Source organism: Parambassis ranga, chromosome 9 (genome assembly GCF_900634625.1).
Source record: "Parambassis ranga chromosome 9, fParRan2.1, whole genome shotgun sequence".
Taxonomy (NCBI): domain Eukaryota; kingdom Metazoa; phylum Chordata; class Actinopteri; family Ambassidae; genus Parambassis; species Parambassis ranga.
This window is the reverse complement of record NC_041030.1, coordinates 23,880,103-23,898,904: the sequence shown is the minus strand read 5'-3', so window position 1 is coordinate 23,898,904 and position 18,802 is coordinate 23,880,103. Positions and strand designations below refer to the sequence as shown.

General features: G+C 54.3%; 3 protein-coding genes across 5 annotated transcripts; all 3 read right to left on the bottom strand.

The window, feature by feature from the left end:
• Positions 1-349: 349 nt before the first annotated feature.
• Positions 350-4,244, bottom strand: card9 (caspase recruitment domain family, member 9). The gene is made up of 13 exons (XM_028414728.1): positions 3,767-4,244; positions 3,611-3,680; positions 3,219-3,356; positions 3,034-3,152; positions 2,747-2,953; positions 2,284-2,367; positions 1,693-1,920; positions 1,502-1,627; positions 1,238-1,426; positions 1,130-1,181; positions 895-1,034; positions 741-799; positions 350-671 (listed from the first exon to the last, which is right to left on the bottom strand). Exons 1-13 carry the CDS (start codon positions 3,878-3,880, stop codon positions 569-571), a joined length of 1,629 nt encoding a protein of 542 aa, XP_028270529.1. The 5' UTR covers positions 3,881-4,244; the 3' UTR covers positions 350-568.
• A 178-nt stretch (positions 4,245-4,422) lies between these two features.
• Positions 4,423-11,860, bottom strand: snapc4 (small nuclear RNA activating complex, polypeptide 4). 3 transcript variants are annotated; one of them, XM_028414110.1, is made up of 22 exons: positions 11,493-11,860; positions 11,039-11,188; positions 10,924-10,967; positions 10,755-10,851; positions 10,600-10,625; positions 10,397-10,519; positions 9,931-10,071; positions 9,774-9,858; positions 9,572-9,653; positions 9,400-9,501; positions 9,199-9,271; positions 8,962-9,126; positions 8,611-8,761; positions 8,424-8,530; positions 8,147-8,238; positions 7,987-8,081; positions 7,678-7,769; positions 6,408-7,607; positions 6,026-6,340; positions 5,263-5,926; positions 4,888-5,168; positions 4,423-4,676 (listed from the first exon to the last, which is right to left on the bottom strand). In XM_028414110.1, the coding sequence occupies exons 2-22, from the start codon at positions 11,142-11,144 to the stop codon at positions 4,524-4,526; spliced, it is 4,194 nt and encodes a 1,397-aa protein (XP_028269911.1). In that variant the 5' UTR covers positions 11,145-11,188; positions 11,493-11,860; the 3' UTR covers positions 4,423-4,523. The 3 variants fall into 3 exon arrangements, with proteins under 3 accessions (XP_028269911.1, XP_028269913.1, XP_028269912.1); XM_028414112.1 differs by having other exon boundaries at positions 10,397-10,477; XM_028414111.1 differs by lacking the exon at positions 11,493-11,860 and adding an exon at positions 11,298-11,352.
• A 141-nt stretch (positions 11,861-12,001) lies between these two features.
• On the bottom strand, positions 12,002-18,530 carry pomt1 (protein-O-mannosyltransferase 1). Its single transcript, XM_028414113.1, has 20 exons — positions 18,397-18,530; positions 17,524-17,649; positions 17,356-17,462; positions 17,239-17,289; positions 17,016-17,162; positions 16,825-16,933; positions 16,665-16,724; positions 16,504-16,597; positions 16,255-16,410; positions 16,031-16,161; positions 15,603-15,698; positions 15,436-15,528; positions 15,263-15,359; positions 15,096-15,188; positions 13,499-13,619; positions 13,315-13,412; positions 13,120-13,233; positions 12,799-12,925; positions 12,548-12,725; positions 12,002-12,452 (listed from the first exon to the last, which is right to left on the bottom strand). The coding sequence occupies exons 2-20, from the start codon at positions 17,643-17,645 to the stop codon at positions 12,278-12,280; spliced, it is 2,169 nt and encodes a 722-aa protein (XP_028269914.1). The 5' UTR covers positions 17,646-17,649; positions 18,397-18,530; the 3' UTR covers positions 12,002-12,277.
• Positions 18,531-18,802: the final 272 nt, after the last annotated feature.

Below are 18,802 nucleotides of genomic sequence, written 5' to 3'. Positions count from 1 at the left end.
TGAACACTCCAAAATAAATAAATAATTAAACTCAAGCCCACAAACGATGTTTGCAGAGATTTAAAACATTCAAAACTCAAGGTTTCAGAACCTTTCTTCAGATTATATCAGGGTTTTTTTCAGATAATCCCGGAGGCTGCTCGGTGTCTTACCTGCTTCACGGATCAAATGTTAACCCTCTCCGCTGAACCGTCCGGCTTTGTTCTGCCGCGCGGAGTGTTTACCGTCACCATGACGACAAGTGCCATGAACGACGTACGTTCACGGCGCGTGGGGAAAACGGCCATCCTGCTGCTTTATGCGCGCGCGGAGCCTTTTCTCATATTTCACACAAAACAAGACAATAACACGACATCTGACTGTTTTATTGATCTGAACCTGATCACCTGATCACACAGCTGTCAACAAAGACCCACAGACCACAGCTCAGGCAACATGGTTCACCCTGTGTACTGTCACAACCCACAAACACAACAGGCGCGGCAGTAAAACAGGAAGTGACGCGCTGGCACCAGGAGGCCTGACGGGCACCGGGGGGCCGGACGGGCACCGGGGGGCCTGACAGGCTTCAGTCAAAGTCGCTGATGTCGATGTCGCTGCCGCTGCTGTCGTCGTCCAGGTTACAGGCGGCGTACTCGGTGCTGTTGAACTTTGACCTGAGGGCTCTCTTCCTGTCGTGGTGAAAACACAAAGTGATGATGCTGCAGGACGCTTAGTCACAGCCTGAGGTCAGAGCTCACCTGCGGTACAGGAAGTGAGGGCGCCCTCTGGAGGTCAGACAGCCGTCAGCTGGCTCGTCCTGCACACACACACAGATACAGACACACACAGACACACACAGAGTTTAACAACCTCTCACACTAATACACTCTGTGAAGAGGGGGCAGGCGTTACCCATGATGCCTCGTTGTTGGGTTTGAGCTCCGGCTCCATGGTTCCTCCTGAAGGAGCAGAGTGCTGCTGCTGCTGCTGCTGTTGGGACGCCGCCTCCTCGTTCTCCCCTGACGTCCCGCTGCGGACCTCCTCACTGCTCCCTGGTCACAGAGTAACACAAAGTCTGATCACATGACAGCACGTCACATGACAGCACGTCACGTGACAGCGCGTGGTGCTCGTCATACGACCTGACCTTTAGCAGGCCTCTCTGGGTTCTCCTCCTCATCTTCACTGCTCCTTTCACACTGAGGGAGAAACCTTCGTCATTACATCATCATCATCCCCCCCCCCCCCTCCTTACCTGGTGAGAATTGCAGGTGATTCGGCGGAGGCGTGTCCTCAGCTGTAGCTCCTCCCCCTGCGCCCTGAGCAGGAGCAGCTCCAGTTTGTCGGCCTGCTCGGTGAGCTGTCTGACCTGCTCCCTGTACTGGTCTTTCTCCTGCAGGAGCTGCCGGGTCACCTCCTGCTGCTCCGCCTGCGCCGACAGAGCCTGAAAAACACCAATCAGAACTCACATCAATGGCGCCCTCTTCCTCCTCGTCTTGCTCCTCCGCCTGCTCCTTACCTTGTCTCTCTCTTTGATCACCTCCTCCAGCTGCCGGAGGGTTTGTTTGTTTCGTTGGCGGTACATCTTGGCGTCTCCTTTCAGCTGAGCGCAGCGCAGCCTCAGCTCCTCTGCCTCCTCCTGACTCTGAAATCAAATGCACCCGGTCACACAGACCTCAGACTCCTCCACCATCAGACCCGGGTCCTCACCTTGGCTTTCTGCTCCTCTGCCCTGTGGAGCTCTCTCCTCAGTCTGAAGACTGTTGCTAGGAGGTTCATCTGAGGAGGAGCTGGACTCTCCTTCACCTTGTCCTCCTTCTTCTCCTGCTTCTTCTCTGCTGGCTTCTCCTCCCTTTTCTCCTCCTGGCCCTCCTCTCTTTGCTCCTCCAGCCTGTTGGGGTGGAAGAAGGTCTCGGTGGGCAGAGCGAGGCTCCGGCTCTGAAACACGCCACCTCACAGGTCAGTCACATGTTTACACCCCAAGCGCACATGTTGTAAAAGGAACTGAAGCGTGCAGCGATGTGAAGTTCTCTGTGTGACTAAGAAGTGATGGAGCTGAAGCACTGAAAGCAGAGGAAGCGTCAGCACTCAGAGCAGGCTTACTGTTAGCCCGGAGCTAACTGCTGTGCAGCACAGATCATGTAACTGAACAGACAGGGAGTTTAGAGGTGAGAACTGAAAGGAGGTGACGTGTCAGCTGAGGACGTTTTCATTTTAAAGCAGCAGCAGTGAAGATGGTGGACTGCAGGTGGACAGTGTGTGTCCAGGCACTGAGAGCAGGGGAAGTGTGTCCGGCTCTACCTCCTGCAGTGGTCTCATTGTTCGTCGCTTCAGGAGTCGAGTCTGGTTTTCAGCTCGCAGCACCGTGTGCTTCAGGCGCTCCACCTGCAAACACAGAGGTCAGCAGGGAGGAGGTCAGGGTCAGCATGGAGGAGGTCAGGGGTCAGCAGGGAGGAGGTCAGGGTCAGCATGGAGGAGGTCAGGGGTCAGCAGGGAGGAGGTCAGGGGGGAGGAGGTCAGGGTCAGCATGGTGGAGGTCAGGGGTCAGCAGGGAGGAGGTCAGGGGTCAGTAGGTCGGATGTCAGGGGTCAGCAGGGAGGAGGTCAAAGGTCAGCAGGGAGGAGGTCAGGGTCAGCATGGAGGAGGTCAGGGTCAGCAGGGAGGAGGTCAAAGGTCAGTAGGTCGGAGGTCAGGGGTCGGCAGGGAAGAGGTCAGTAGCGAGGGGGTCAGGGGTCAGCAGGGAGGAGGTCAGGGGTCAGCTGACCTCTATCTGCAGGTCTCTGTTGGCCAGCAGGGCGTTGCTCTTCTCCTGGTTCAGACTGTTGATGTCGGCCATCAGACTGTAGTTGTGATCTCTGAGCTGCTTCACTTCCTCACTCAGACGCTCCCGCTCCTCCCGAAACTTCTGCACGCGCTCAGTGAGCTTCCTCAGCTCGCGGTCCCTCAGCTGCTGCTGGCGAGACCACGCCTCCTGAAGAAAACCAACGGAGACAACGTCAACAACCGGCGCAGTGCATTCGTCCGTCCCCGACTGATCTGACAGACCCAGACCTGGTCCTTGGCGGCGGAGCAGGCCTGCTGCCGGCGCCTCCGCTCATCCTGCAGCACCCTCTGCAGGCAGCTGAGTTCAGACATCAAGAACTGAGTCAGGCCGGATTCCCCTGCCGTGTCTGAACACACAACACACAGCTGTTAAATCCGTCGCCCATCCCGGGCTTCCACCAGACAGCACCGACCTATCAGGATGCTGAAGGTCTTGTTGGGCTCCTTTCCTGTGATCCGGCTGTACAGCTGAGGATAATCCAACTCCAGACTCTCCAGGAAGGCGGTGTAACCTTTGACCCCTGTCCTCTGCAGGATGTCCAGCAGGGCTCCTACCAGTCACAGCACAGGGCAGAGGTCAGCAGCTACCATGACACTGAAAGACATTTATTTCAATCATAGGAAGCGACCCCCCCCCCCCACTGTACTGTATTCATGTGACCACATGGGGGTGCCAGAGATGTTCAGTATTTATGTAAGCAGACCTATTGTGCAGCTTTTATTGTGAAAGGACCCTGCTCACTAACACCATCATGGCGGTTCCTGCTTTACCGGAGCGGTCCGTTCAGATAAGAATCAAACGTACCAACTTTCCTCCTCCTGATGACAAGGGCAGGGTCACTGAAGAGCTGCTCCTCATCCTCAGCGCTGATCACCTGAACACACAACAACCAATCAGCATCTGTGGCAGGGAGGAAGTGCACCAAGGGAGGAGGAAGAGGAAGAGGAGGAAGAGGAGTACCTGACACTGACGGAGGTACGGAGTGATTCTTGAAGGATCGATGGACTTGATGAGCAGCATCCTGAAGTCATCTAGCTGCAGCCAGCAGAGGTCGTCCTCACACACTCCGTCCATCACTCACCACACCACACACCACACCACACCACACACAGCAGCACACACAGCACTGTACTCCAACACACACAGCGTGTTAGAGTATGCTGCGTCCTCTCCTGGTGTCCGTCTCTGAGTGTCCGTCTCTCAGTGTCCTCCTGGTTTCCAGAAGAAGAAGTCCTTGTTGGAGTCACTTCTTGTTTTTGCTTGACTCCGCCCTCTGAATCCACCAATCAGATCACAGCTGTTTGCACATCAGGTTGATGGAGACGATTTCACTTAACGCTTAACATTAGCACACACACATCCTGATACATGACAAACACAATGTGTGTGTACATAAGTGTGTATCTCCTCTATATATGTGTCTCTGTGTGTGTCTGTCTCTGTGTGTGTCTGTGTGTGCACTTCACTTCAGCTCGGTCTGTTGTTGAAAGAGGAAGCTGTGAGGATTTGGAGAAGTCAGAGGAGGAATGACTGTCAGCCGACAGGAAGCATCTGCTGACTGGAACAGGAAGTGATGTCACAGCAAAATCAATCGATAAAGCAGCAGTTCAGGCAGCTTCGTGTCACATTAGACTGTTTATTAATAAGCATCAGCTCATTCAGACTGATCTTCAGTGCAACTTTACATCATGAGGCTAAGAATAAAACTCTGTGGTGTTCAAGGCATCGTTTCACTGGACTGTGCTGATGCAGCGCAGTCCGGTCCAGCCTGGTCCGGTCCAGCCTGGTCCGGTCCAGCCTGGTCTGGCGCAGGCCTCCCTGAGAAGTGATTGGCCGGAGCTCCTGAGCTGTCACAGAGCAGCAGAGATCTCTGCAGAGCAAACAGAAAACCATCAGCTGCTTTGTCTCCCCCTCTGGCTGTAGAAGTGACGTCACCTGTGTACGCTAAAGCTAAAGCTAAAGCTAAAGCTAAAGCTAATCTGTGTTTTTTCCCTGCACCCCCCCTTCTGTTGTCATGGTTACAGTTACACCGCAGGTTTAAGCCCTGTTCCACTAAACATGCAGGTCCTGCTGTGACTGACCTCAGCTCTTCTCCGTCTTCCTCGCTCTCTGATTTTCTTCAGCTCCTCCTCCTCCTCTTCCTCCTCTTCCTCCTCCTCCTGACCGGCAGGCTCAGCCACAGTGTCCTTTGGGTTTATAGTAGCCAGGAGGGCGGGGACAGTGAAGCAGGACAGGAAGCGGGCCTTCAGCAGCTGGTAGGTTGGATTACCAGAGAAGTGCTCTGCCACCAGCTGCCGCACGGCTCCCACAAGCTCCGCCTCCTCCTCCTGCTGCTGCAGAGGGTCAGAGCTGATGGAGGGACCTGCAGGGGAAACAAACACGCCTGAGGACACACCTGTCCACCGCACAGTGTGTGTTGATGACACAGTAAACAGGAAGTGAGTTGGGTGTGTTACCTGGCTGGCTGTCGGCTGTTGGGATGTCTGAGGTGGAGTCTGGCAGGTCAGGGGGCGGGGACGCGGGTCTGGTTTGGCTGCTTTGAGGCTTGGCGCCTCCAGACAGCAGCTGCAGGGACGACTGCATCAGGGCCTTCTTGGCTCGAAGCAGCGCACTCAGCCCGCTCAACGTGCTGACAAACGGCGGCAGGTAGGGCAGAGCCACACCGGTCCCAGGGACCGCCACCCCGCCCCGCCCGCTCAGCCAAACACTCACCTCTGCCTGGGGCTCCAGGAACATCAGGGTGGGGTCAATCTGCTGCGCCTCCTTCCTGAGGACGGCAGGATCTGCCCCACCCACATCCCCCACAGGCTTAGAGGACAGGCTGGGTGTGGAAGGACGGGAGGGTGGGATGGGCACAGGGACAGGTTTAGGTGCGATTAATTGTGGGGTGCACCTCAGGACGGGCGGGGGGAGGGGAGGCCTTGGTAATAACCCCAGGCGAACACCCTGAGGCCCAGCCTGTGCCAGCTGGACCAGCCCAGATGGAGTCATGACCCACACGGGCTGAGCAGGCAGCAGAGGGGACCCACGCACCGGCGGAGTCGATGCTGTGACGTCCTGTTTGGACTTCCTGTGACGGCGCTGCGGCTGCACGGAGCTCCTCCTCTTTTTAGCTTCAGCCTTAAAACACAAAGAGGCGACAGAGGAGGAGGTGAACGGTCTGACCCACACTCCTGCAGTCAGGTGCCCCCCCCACCCCTCAGAACCCCTGCAACTCACCTTGGACTGCCGGGCTTCCTGCAGAGCTTTGGCCTTCTGACTCGGTTTCCGAACTCTCTTCCCATTTGGAGTCCCACCGTCACCACCCTGCTCCTCCTGCTCCTCCTCCTCCTGCTCCTCCTCCTCCTCCTCCTCTTCCTCCTCCTGCTGCTCCACCCCCCTTTTCCTCCCTCTGGGCCGCTGAGCCCTGCTGGGGGTGGGCGTTGTGGTGGGGGCTGATGTAGGATAGGATGTGGCGGCAGTATTGAGCTGAGCTGAGGAGGCGGAGTCTACAGAGACAGGAGGAGGAGCCACAGACGTCTTCTTGTCTTCATCCTGAAACGAACAGAAAGCGTCAGGCTGACGTCGGCAGATTTTAAAACTCTTAAAGATGAATGGTCACCTCTGTGGCTCCCCGCACAGACCCGTCCTCCTGATCGGGCCTCCTTTCATCCCCATTCGCTCCGCCACTGTGAGGACTGGGGACAGGACATAGGTCACTGGACATGGGGGTGGTCTGGTTACAGGGAGGGAGCGGAGCCAGGCTGCGAGCAGGTGTGACCTTCTGGACTACCACAGAGACAGAAGCAGGCGGAGGAGGAGCAGATGTGCTCATGATGAAAGCAGCAGGTTGTCTGACAGGAGCAGGTACAGCCCGAGGAAACATCACCTGCGGAGCCACCCGGAGGAGAATGGTGGGATGGCAGCGAGGAGGCGGAGCCTGGTTCAGGAGCAGCTTGTGCTGCAGGTCTACCTTCTGCTGCTGCAGCGGCGTCCCTGCTGTCCTTCTGTCCTGCATGTTTGCCAGTTTGGTCTTCTGCTCTATCGTCTGCTTGCAGCCCACGGTGTCCACGTGCATGGCCTGCAGGAACAGCAGGAAGCAGGAGGTGGAGGACAGCTTGGTCGTCTCTCCCTGCTCCCTCAACACGTCCACCGCCCTTCGCCTGGTGTTTGCTGGGATCAGCAGGTTTCCGATCCACGGCGTCACGGCGGCCTCCAGCTCGTACTCCGTCCTTGCATCCGTCCCCCGCTGCTGAGGGTTCTGCTTGTTGGAGGCGCTTGCCAGCTGGAGCAGGTGGGCTCGGAGCTGGCCATGAGAAGCCATCATCATGGCGCCGCTGCTGTGGTGCTCGTGCCTCGCCAGCTCTCTGGGTGGCGGCCCGATGATGACGGAACGTCCAGACTTACCCAGGATGGTGGAGCGCGCAGGCTCCCTGCTGTCAGCGCCACCAGAGGAAGGAAGCACTGCGGGACAGAAGCTCAGAGAGCACGGAGCTCTGTCAGCTGGGATCCACTCCCACATGGGGGGCAGGAGATACTTCTCCTCCTCCTCCACCACCTGCTCCTCCTCCACCTGCTCCTCCACCTCCTCTGTCTTCAATTTCTTTTTCTTTCTCTCCTCATCATCACTGTCCATGTACTTTATCTCCATCTCCTCCTCGCTGCGCTCCTCCTCTTCCTCCTCCTCCTCCTCCTCCTCCTCGTTTCGTCTTCTCTGTCGTTTCCTGACCCTGCTTCTCTTGGTTGGGGAAACCTTCTTCCTCTTCGCTTGTCCTCCTCGTCCTCCTCGGCGCCTCCCTGGGTTCTCAGCGTTCTTTTCTTTCTGTCAGAGGGACATGTCTGTTAGTTGTCTGGACGTCCTGCTGCTGCAGACTGAGCTGAGGTGAGCTTACCTGAGCAGGAGGCCGGCTCAGCTTCTTCCACTCCCTCAGACACTGACAGTCCAGGCGGTGAGGAATCTCAGCTGCAATCTTCGCCCAGCGCCCTGAAACAAACCGCAGTTAGCAGTTAGCAGTTAGCAGTTAGCGCCGGCCACCTGGTTCATCGTTACAGGTGAAGGGACATGAGGGACGTCACACACTGAGGACATTCCATCCATGTGTGGATCTCTTCCTCTCTGTCTCTCCCTCTGAACATCAGCTCAAACTATTGATTACCCTGACATCATGGTGACATCAGAAGGTGGAGCTGCTGTGACTCACCGACTCCATGTTTCTCCACCAGCTGCTGCAGCAGTTCTCTCTCCTGCTGGTCAAACGGTCCTTTCTTCATTCCTGCCTTCAGGCAGTCATGATACCTGCAAACACACACACACATTCACTGACACAATCACACACACTCTGTTGTCCTCTCAGGTCTCACCTGTCTCTACAGGCGGTGTCACTACGTCCAGGAACCTCCATCCTGATCCTCCACCAGCTCTCTCCATGACGAGCCACAGCTCGCAGCAACAGCTGGCAGACAGGGACGGAGACGGAGAGGGAGAGACAGAGACCGAGGCAGGGACAGAGGGAGAGACAGAGACAGACACAGAGACACAGAGAAAGAGACAAAATCTGTGACTGCCTCAGAAAATCTGAACTGAACTTAGACCTAGAACCAGGACCAGTGCCTGGTGTTAGCCCCGCCCCCTGCACACCTGGTCCTCCTCCTTGGTCCAGGGGCCTCTCTTCAGGCTTGGGTCCAAAACATGGCTCCACCTGTAAATCAGCTGAGTCGGGTCACGGCCCTCCATGAAGTAACACACTGTGAGAGAGAAAGCTGCTTTAAACTTTCTGAGCCAATCACAGAAGCACAGGTGTGATGTCACGGTGTGATGTCATTACTCTGTGTGTATGGAATAAAGTTTCCGATCCTCATCTTGTCCACCAGCTCTCTGAGCAGGGCGTCTTCAGCCGGGGTCCAAGACCTCCGTTTCAAAGTGCCTGAGACAAAACGCTGGAACATCTGAAGACACATGAAAGCCGTCCTCCCTGTCTGAAGGATAGATGGGTCAGAGAAGAAGACAAGTCAGGAACAGACTGGTCCAAGATGAGACAGGTCAGAGAGGGACAGACAAAGACAAAGAGCCTGAGACATGACAAAGACAAATACAGATCAGAGACAGCGAGAGGACAAGGAGAAAGAGACAGGTCACAGATCAGACAAAACAGGAGGAGACATTCCTCCCCCCTCACCCCCAGCTCCTGTGCGACGGTCTCCCAGTGTCTCTCTCCATGTCTCCCGCTGACGTCCTTCAGCTGCTGCACCTCCTCCTGACTCCACCGACTCTTGTTTATGGATGGGTGGAGGAAGTTCTGCCAGAAACAACGAATGTCCTCCGCCTCCCTGGTGCCCTCAAACTGAGGAGAAGGAGGAGCAGGCGTCAGTGTCCCCTGATGTCTCCTTGTTTTGTGGATGAATTTCAAACTCACGTCAATGTTGGAGATTTTCTGCCAGTCGTGTTCTTCAAACCGATCTCCAACCAGCTCGTCTTCCTTCCTCCGTCTGACCAATCAGAACACAGAATAAGCTTACGAACCTGATGCACCTCTTACTGCCGCCCTCTGTGTGGACACATACTTTAAAAGACCAAAATGTCCTGTCAGTCCACAGACATGGACGTCCAAACATACCTGAGCTCTTCGATGTCTCTCTCCAAACCTTCGATCTGCTCTCTGAGCTGCTGCCTGTCTGCGTCTCCCACCGAGATCAGCTTCTGACTCAAGTAGTCCACTCTGAAAGGAACAGATGTCTAAATACAGCAGTGTGGACAAAATGTCAGACAGCTGTCCAATCAGAGGCTACCTGGAGAGTTTGGGCTGAATGAGTCTCTTCAGACTGTCTCTGCACACCGAGTGGATCAGCAGAGTCTTTTGCCAGCTCTCCCCTGAAGACAGGGACACAGACAGACAGACCGACACACAGGGACAAAAACACAGACAGACACAAAGGACCATTAACGAGTCTTTGTAAATTAGGTTTACTGAGTGTTTGGTCTTATTCGTACATCGTTTCATTTTCAGTCTCTTTTCGTCCGGACATCCTCTCATCCTGCTGGCCTTCTCCTGTGTCTCCTGATTGGCTGGAGGCCCCTGGCAGACAGAGCACCTCATTGGTCAGCTGTCACCAGTAACACAGTGTTTCTGTCCGTCTGTGTGTCTTACCAGTCCTGTAAGTTTGTCCTTGAAGTACGGCTTCAAGAAGCGACCCAGGTACATGGTGACTGGCTGCTGGTAGGAGGAGTAGGTGGGCCGCACTCTGGAAGACTCTTTGATTGGTCCAGACAGCTGAGACACCAGATCCTTCTACAAAGAGGCAAAGATTTCCCATCAGCACCGACCTGCCGTCTGTGGTTGTGTCAGTACAGACCTGCTGTCTGTCGTTGTGTCAGTACCGACATGCTGTCTGTGGTTGTGTCAGTACAGACCTGCTGTCTGTGGTTGTGTCAGTACAGACCTGCTGTCTGTGGTTGTGTCAGTACAGACCTGCTGTCTGTGGTTGTGTCAGTACAGACCTGCTGTCTGTGGTTGTGTCAGTACAGACCTGCTGTCTGTGGTTGTGTCAGTACAGACCTGCTGTCTGTGGTTGTGTCAGTACCGACATGCTGTCTGTCGTTGTGTCAGTACTGACCTGTTGTTTGTGGTTGTGTGTAAGTAGTGTCTCCAGCTTGTCCAGAGTTTCTTGAACCACCTGCTGGTAGACTAGGTTCATCTGAAGACAAGAGTCCACTGACATTGAGAGACCAAGTTCACTCTGCAGAAACAGACATCATGTCACTGACAGAGTTACAGACTATACAAACTATATTTAAAAAGCTACAGACAGTTACTAACCCCGTCACTGCTGCTGTCCTCATCATCTGACAAGAAAAGATCAGACATTAATCAATATTTTAACATTTTGGGACAGGTGACCTCTTATTGCCAGACTCTGTGACACTGCTGCTCTAACTCTGAAAATGTTAATGTTGGGACAGACAGACAGGTACCTGACACACGGATGTTACTGTGAGGTCCAAGGACGTCCTCCAAGTTCTGGATCTCCTTCTGGATTTTCTCTCTCTGAGCCAGCAGACTAGCTGCAGACTGAACACACACACACACACTTATGTTTTACGGGAGTCCTCAAAGGCAACATGCATTAGCTGTGCGACTTACCTGTCCCACATCGTCCCCCACGTCCTCGTCATCTGATCCATCATCTGATCAAAGAGACACAGGGTCAGAGAGGGAGGCACAGACAGGCAGAGACAGACAGACGGACAGACGGTACCTGTCTCACTGCTCAGCAGCTCCATTTCATTTTGGGTCACAGACAGACTCTGTTCCAGCTCGTCCACCTGTCTCTGGATCCGGTCCCTCTCTGATAACAGAGACATGCCTGCAGACAGCTGCTGATCATTCAGTTTGTGATCGGCTGGTTCTAAAGATCAATGATAATCTCCGTCAGTTCAAAGAATCCATCAATCTGATCATTGATAACAGCTGATGGAGGAACAAACACGAACCGCTGCAGCGGAAACACAACAAACCTGAGGTGATGCTGCACAACTTCACAGAGCACACACACACACAGACACAGACACACACACAGAGACACAGACAGAGACTCTCTCAGCGCACACACAGAGACACAGACACACACACACAGGATACACACACACCCCGCACACCCACACACAGCACAGACACACACAGACACACACACCCCGCGGAGTGTTTCTAACCTTCTGAAGCTTCTTCTTCTTCTTCTTGTTTAACTTTCTGCTCGCGCCTCGCAGATCCAATCAACGCAGCTCGGACGTTATCATATTACCCAGCAGGCTGTGCGGCGGGTATATCCGTCCCTCCCGCTTCAACCGTTTGGACTCAGCTCTGGTTTAAAACGTCCAGAACAAACAGCCCCGGGTTTAACTCATCAGGCTGCAGCTCTTTCCGAAAACAAAAAAAACCACAACTACAAAACCATCTGCGTGCTCGCGTCGATCCCGCTTTATTTTTCTTCCCCCGTTCTCACTTCCGGTGTCACAGCTACCTCGTTCCGACGTCCCCCCACCGCCGGAGCGGAAGCACAGTTCCGTCATAAAGACTGAAGCGCTCTAAGGGACTTTATTAGTTTGACTTCCGCCCGAACATTTAATTACATTTACCGAACTCTGCTGTGCTGAACATTGTGCCTGCTGTGGTTCACCCTCTGGCACATAGGGGGCGCTCTGCAGACGAATGAAGGATGACATTTGTTTCTTTAACTGTTTAATAACCATGAGTGACATCACAGCCTCTCCACAGCAGTTTAACGTCACAATAAAAGCACACTGCTTCACCGCCATCTTTTATTGTGCACTGTATCAGTCAGCAGACATATTTACATGTGACCTGTCCATCACCACTGGTGACCTCTGACCTCATGCACGTCTGACGGTGCGTTCAGGTGCTTCCAGAACCGAATCTGTCCGTCACAATGAGCAATAGGAGCACCTCTCTCTCTCTCTCTGTGTGTTTCAGAGTCTCTCTACCAGCGGCGGTACAGGATGTCCCAGGTGTCCCTCCACTTCAGTCCTTGAAGCTGATTGGCTGTTAGCTCCGGGCTGCCGTAGGTGAGAGGGCAAAAGGTTCGATACGACAGGAAGATGGACAGCAGCATGGCCGACACACACGCCGAGAGTGCACGCCGGTGTGTCACACCGCTACAGACACACAAACCAAACACACAGTTGTTAGACTCTCAATCTGTTGTCATGGTGATGATGAGGCAAAAAAAGTCACAACACACACTGTGTACCTGAGCAGGTGTGTGTACAGGTGTTCCAGCAGGGCGGGGCTCAGCAGGTGCAGGTAGCAGAGGGCGGGCAGGTAGTGGTACAGGAAGAGAGTTTTGTCCATCAGCAGGAAAGGAACGAAGTTCACCAACCAGCCACCAACACACACACACCCCAGACACACAAACCGCTCCCACACACCTGAAAAGACACCAGGAAACACAGAACTCACACCAGAACCAGATCTGATCAGAACCTGTGTGTGTGTGTGTACCATCAGGCAGGTCTCTGAAGCCCCGCCTTCTCCTCAGCAGATAGACGACAGCCAGCAGTTGATAGACCAGCAGGCTTAGGTTGGCCGCACCCCAGGACGCCGGGTTACCAATCAGGTGGATCTGAGCCTGAGACACAGACAGCCAATCAGACGTCCTGATGACACTGCAGCTCAACCAGGCCGCTAACCAGGAAGTCCTCAGTAAACAGCAGGCGAGGGTGAAATATCAGATATATCAAGTGTTGACATTTTCAATGTGAGGGTCAAGGGTCAAAGTTGATGAGCGGCAGACAACTGTGTGTGTGTGTGTGTGTGTGTTACATTGTTGGAGGCATGCAGCCAGTATGCGATGTTGGTTTCCATGGTGATCCACTCCAGAGGGGTGGAGCTGTACTTGTGCTCTGACTCTTCCTGTTTCACTGTCAGCATCTTCCACTGCCGTGACATCACAACATGGTATCATTACTCTCCTACCAGGAAATGAAGCAGGCAGCTGATTGGCTGACGACCTCGTACCTGCAGCTCCAGAAACTTTGCCCAGAAGGAAATTTTCCTGTCAACGTCGATGTGAGTTGGTGAATGAAGCTCAGCCTCCCGCTCCTTCTGCTCCTGACCTGCATTCAGACATTATGACATCATCACCGATCAGGAAGACAAAAGACCAGGTCAGAGGTCAGAGGTCGGAGGTCGGAGGACATACTGGTCCCGTATCTATGTTCCTCAACCGTCCATTCCAAACCGCTGCTGTGAGCTTTGAACAGTTTCTCTGCAATGACCTCCAACTGACGGAAACCCCAGTCTGAAAGAGAGAGGCCGCTCAGCTGCACACACACACAGACACACAAAGACACACAGAGACACACACATACAGACACACAGACACACACACAGACACACAGACACACACACACACAGACACACAGACAGACACACAGACACACACACACATACACACAGACAGACACACAGAGACACACACACATACAGACACACAGACACACAGACAGACACACAGAGACACACACACACACACACAGACACACAGACAGACACACAGACACACACACACATACACACAGACAGACACACAGAGACACACAGACAGACACACAGAGACACACACACACACATACAGACACACAGACACACACACAGACACACAGACAGACAGACACACACAGAGACAGAGACACACAGACACACACACACACACACATACAGACACACAGAGACACACACACAGACAGACACACACAGAGACACACACACACAGAGACACACAGAGACACACACACACAGAGACACACAGACACACACACATACAGACACACAGAGACACACACAGACAGACACACACAGAGACACAGACACACACAGACACACACACATACAGACACACACACACATACAGACACACAGTCACACAGACAGACACACACATGCAGACACACACACAGACACACACAGACAGACAGACACACACAGAGAAACACACACACAGAGACACACAGACACACACATACAGACACACAGAGACACACACACACAGACACACACACACACAGAGACACACACACATACAGACACACACATACAGACAGACACACACAGACACACAGACAGACACACACACAGAGACACACACACACACACACACAGACACACACACAGACACACACACACAGACAGACACACACATACATACAGACAGACACACACATACATACACACAGACAGACAGACACACACAGAGACACACACACACATACAGACAGACACACACATACAGACAGACACACACATGCATACAGACAGACACACACATACAGACACACACAGACACACACACACATACAGACAGACACACACATACACACAGGCACACACACAGACACACACACATACACAGACACACACATACAGACAGACACACACACACAGACACACACATACATACAGACAGACACACACATACAGACACACACACACAGACAGACACACACATACATACAGACAGACACACACATACAGACAGACACACACATACAGACACACACAGACACACACACACATACAGACAGACACACACATACATACAGACACACACACACATACAGACAGACACACACACACATACACACAGGCACACACACAGACACACACACACATACAGACAGACACACACATACAGACAGACAGACACACACACACACACACACAGACACACACACACACAGGTCAGTGCCTGGCTCAGCTCAGCTGTGTCTCTGACATCACCCATCACTTTCTGTCAGCACCTTGAGGACAGCTGAGGTGTTGACATGGACCAACTGGACTTCAGACAGGATCGTCTTCCACACCTCTGACTCCGCCTCTCTGTTGGAGATTTCCTGAACACACACACACACTTTTACTGTCTGTGTGTCCCAGGTGAACTCAGAGGTCAGAGGTCGGTGGCACTCACCACCCTCCACAGGTTCTGCGCCGGCATGGACACGTTGAAGTCGATGTAGCCGGAGACTTCCTGAGCGTGAGGACTCATGGGAGCAGCAACGTCATGACTGAAACACATGCCAGCTGTGTGAAAAACTCCCAGGATGCAGTTTACCTGCTATCAGCCAGTTGTGACAGGTCTACCTGTTGAGGAAGCGTGAGGTCATCCCGTGGACCAGCTGGATGACATCACTATGGCGGACAGGTCGAGGAGGACTGTCCACCACCAGCTCCTGTCTGCCAGAGACACAGAGCCCAGTGAGACAAAGAACTACGTCTCCCAGCATGTCCCTGGCAGTCATGTGACCTACCTGCCAGGGTCTTTGATGATCCACCAGTTGTTGACATCTTTGAAAGGGTAACATGTGACCTGCTGCTGATGAGAACTGCCACGCCCATTTTCATACCTGACCACAAGAAACAGGAAGTCATGTCAGACTAACTCCGCCCCCTCTGTGCTCTGACTGGCTGCAGGCTTGAGCTGGATCCATACTCCACGAGAACAAAGAGCTCTTCCTGCTGTCGGCGCTCCGACTACGAAATGACGCCATTTTGTTCTCGGAGCGCCTGTTCGGCCCGGGAAGAACTTTTTTCTCAGTGGTGCCGTATGAGGAGTTCTGCACACACGCTTCTCAGGAGTGTGATCACTCCGTGCCCAAACAGACTTTTTCTTGTCCTTGCCACAACGTTCTTTGTTCTGGTGGAGTATGTAACCAGCGTCAGTGTGAGCTGGGAGGACCTGATTGGGTAGTTGGCTTTGTGGGAGTGGAGCCAGCAGGGAACAGGCTGGGAGGCGGAGCTTCTTAAGGTCACCTGACTGCCATAAGCAACTTCCAATGGCTGACCCTGAGTGATCCTGGAGAGACCGCCCTGAAACAGCCAATCAATAAACACACAGGTTATGATGACATCATCAACCAAACTGGCCACACACAGTGGCGTGTGCAGTGTGTGTGTGTCCACCTGCAGCGTTGCCTGGAAGGCGGAGCTCATCAGCTGGTCATGTGGGCCGCTGCGGTTTAGGACACTCAGATGAACGTAGAACCAGAAGACATAGAGCAGGACTGGAACCACCAGCAGGCATACAACCCTACACACACACTGCACACACACACTCAGCTGCGCACGCACACACACAGGCAGTAATTAAGGTTTAAACTCAGCCAAATAAAATCTCATACATCATCAATAACACTGATCAGTAGCACGCACGTGACTGACGGTCCGATCTCCAATCAGCTTCCAGGAGTGCAGAGAGGCCACGCCCAGCAGCAGCAGGTAGGAGAACACGCCCATGTACTTCACCCTGACACATTCAAACAAGTTACCTCCAGCTTCAGGCGAGACCAGAAACCGACAGAACACACACTCACCCGACCGCCGCCGCACACGAGACGCCCGAGAGGAGCAGCCAGCCGAACCGCAACCAGGAGCTGAGGACCAGAGCGGCACGGCGGTCAACAGGAAGTGTGCCTGTTCACCCTGGACTGTGAACTGAGTGGTGGCTGTGTGTAGGTCGGAGGTCAGACTCACCTGGGGGGGCAGTTGTGGAAGCGCAGGTATGAGAAGAAGGCCAACAGCACGAAGAAGATGAGGACAGACTCCAGCAACATGAAGCGAGACTGGACGATCAGCGAGTTCTCTGGAACAAACACACAAGCAGCCAGGCGTCAGACTCACCGCAGAGTCCCTGAACGCCTCACGACCGTCTGAGGTTTGCTCACCCAGCAGCAGCAGCAGCGCTGCGCCCGCGGCCGCCAGGTGGGAGAACCTCAGCTCCAGAGTCAGCAGATACACCAGAGGAACACAGAGCGCGCCGCACAGCGCCGGCAGCAGCCGCAGGCTCCACACGCTCACACTGCTGGGATACTCTGTGCAACGAAACAAACACGCCCCGCTTTCAGTCATCCTGCGGTGGCGCGCGAGGCGAGGCGGCTGTGCTCATACCTGCTCCGATCCGGTTCCACACGAAGTTCCCATCAAATCCTCCCAGATACGCTGCAAGAGAGGAACGTCAGGACGTCTGACACAAACACACCACTCACAGCAGTCAGCGGAACCAACCTCCGAGGGCCAGGACCATGTGACCGAGCGGCGGGCCGCTGTCATCGATGAAGAAAACCCTCTTCATGTAAAGAGACACGAACTGACCGTAGTACACCTCATCGAACCTGCAGACAGAAACCATCACACATGGCACAGAGCGAGAGCGTGTGTTGGACAAACACTCACACCACAGCGTTCGGGTAGTTGAGGTGGCTTAGCCTGGTCCACAGGGCCAGCAGGGAGACCAGGACCAGGACCAGGTCCACCCGAGCTGTCACGACCAGGGGAAGCTGCAGCACTGCTGACATCCTGCTGAGAGAGAGGGAGAGAGAGGGAGGGAGAGGAGGAGGGAGGGAGAGGAGGAGAGGGGGAGGGAGGGAGAGGGAGAGAGAGAGGAGGAGAGGGAGGGAGGAAGGGAGAGAGAGAGGGAGAGGAGGAGAGAGGGAGGGAGGGAGGGAGAGAGAGAGGAGGAGAGGGAGGGAGGAAGGGAGAGAGAGAGGGAGAGGAGGAGAGGGGGAGGGAGGGAGGGAGAGAGAGAGGGAGGAGAGAGGGAGGGAGAGGAGAGGAGGAGAGGGGGAGGGAGGGAGGGAAGGAGAGAGAGAGGGAGAGGAGGAGAGAGGGAGGGAGAGGGAGAGGAGGAGAGGGGGAGGGAGGGAGGGAAGGAGAGAGAGAGGGAGAGGAGGAGAGGGAGAGAGAGAGGGAGGGAGGGAGAGAGGGAGGGGAGGAGAGGAGAGGGGGAGGGAGACGGGGAGAGAGAGGGAGGGAGAAAGAGAGGGAGGGGAGGAGAGGAGAGGGGGAGGGAGAGGGAGACGGGGAGAGAGAGAGAGAGAGAGGGAGGAGGGCTCAGCAGCTGCACGTTATGTTAGAAATAAAAACAGACGCAGTACGTCATTATTGTTTGTTGTTCAGACCACCATCACGTGACTGTAATAACAACGTGTTAGCAGTTAGCCAGTTAGCATGCCGCTGCGGTCGCCTCAGACTGCTGCGTTCCGTTACATTCCCGTTACATTCCCGTTACTCCGGGACGCTACTGATGGCTGAGGACCTTCGGCTCACCTGGTGTCGTCACTCCGGTGACTTTACGCCAACCCTGCTGCCGGTAACCCGCCGGGTTCAGCTCCTCCACCGCGAGCATCTGCAGCGGCTGGTCGATGCTTTCCGGGGTTTGACTCGTACTGCCTGCAGATCGGTGCACTCCACCTTCGACTGCACAGCCTGTGCCAGCGTGCGACCCCCTCCCCCCGACAGGTCGTCCCTCTGTGCCCTCTGCTGGCGAAAACCCGCAACTACCACGGATTCCTCAGGCTTTACGTAACATCATGAAGCGTACTTCCTGTCAACGTTTTTTCAAAATAAAAGAACAATTTCATCTGAACTTTCAGCTGTCAAATGTGTGCGTTAAAATGAGGATTTAATAAATGAAGCAGTTTGAAGGTGAAACTAACTGAACTGTGCACTGAGC

Bases quoted from the DNA above. Each gene is read 5' to 3' on its own strand.
- card9 (XM_028414728.1), bottom strand. From the start codon at position 3,880: ATGGACGGAGTGTGTGAGGACGACCTCTGCTGGCTGCAGCTAGATGAC. The intron at 2,954-3,033 runs GTCTGGGTCTGT...GGTTTTCTTCAG, and splicing joins GCTCCGCCGCCAAGGACCAG to GAGGCGTGGTCTCGCCAGCA. The intron at 672-740 runs GTGAGCTCTGAC...TCACCACGACAG, and splicing joins CCTCACTTCCTGTACCGCAG to GAAGAGAGCCCTCAGGTCAA.
- snapc4 (XM_028414110.1), bottom strand. From the start codon at position 11,144: ATGTCTCTGTTATCAGAGAGGGACCGGATCCAGAGACAGGTGGACGAG. The intron at 7,608-7,677 runs GTAAGCTCACCT...TCCCTCTGACAG, and splicing joins TGAGCCGGCCTCCTGCTCAG to AAAGAAAAGAACGCTGAGAA. The intron at 4,677-4,887 runs GTCAGTCACAGC...TTTGCTCTGCAG, and splicing joins GAAGACGGAGAAGAGCTGAG to AGATCTCTGCTGCTCTGTGA.
- pomt1 (XM_028414113.1), bottom strand. From the start codon at position 17,645: ATGTCAGCAGTGCTGCAGCTTCCCCTGGTCGTGACAGCTCGGGTGGAC. The intron at 16,725-16,824 runs GTGAGTCTGACC...TCTGGTCCTCAG, and splicing joins TTCCACAACTGCCCCCCCAG to CTCCTGGTTGCGGTTCGGCT. The intron at 15,699-16,030 runs GTCCTCCCAGCT...TCTTGTGGTCAG, and splicing joins AAAGCCAACTACCCAATCAG to GTATGAAAATGGGCGTGGCA.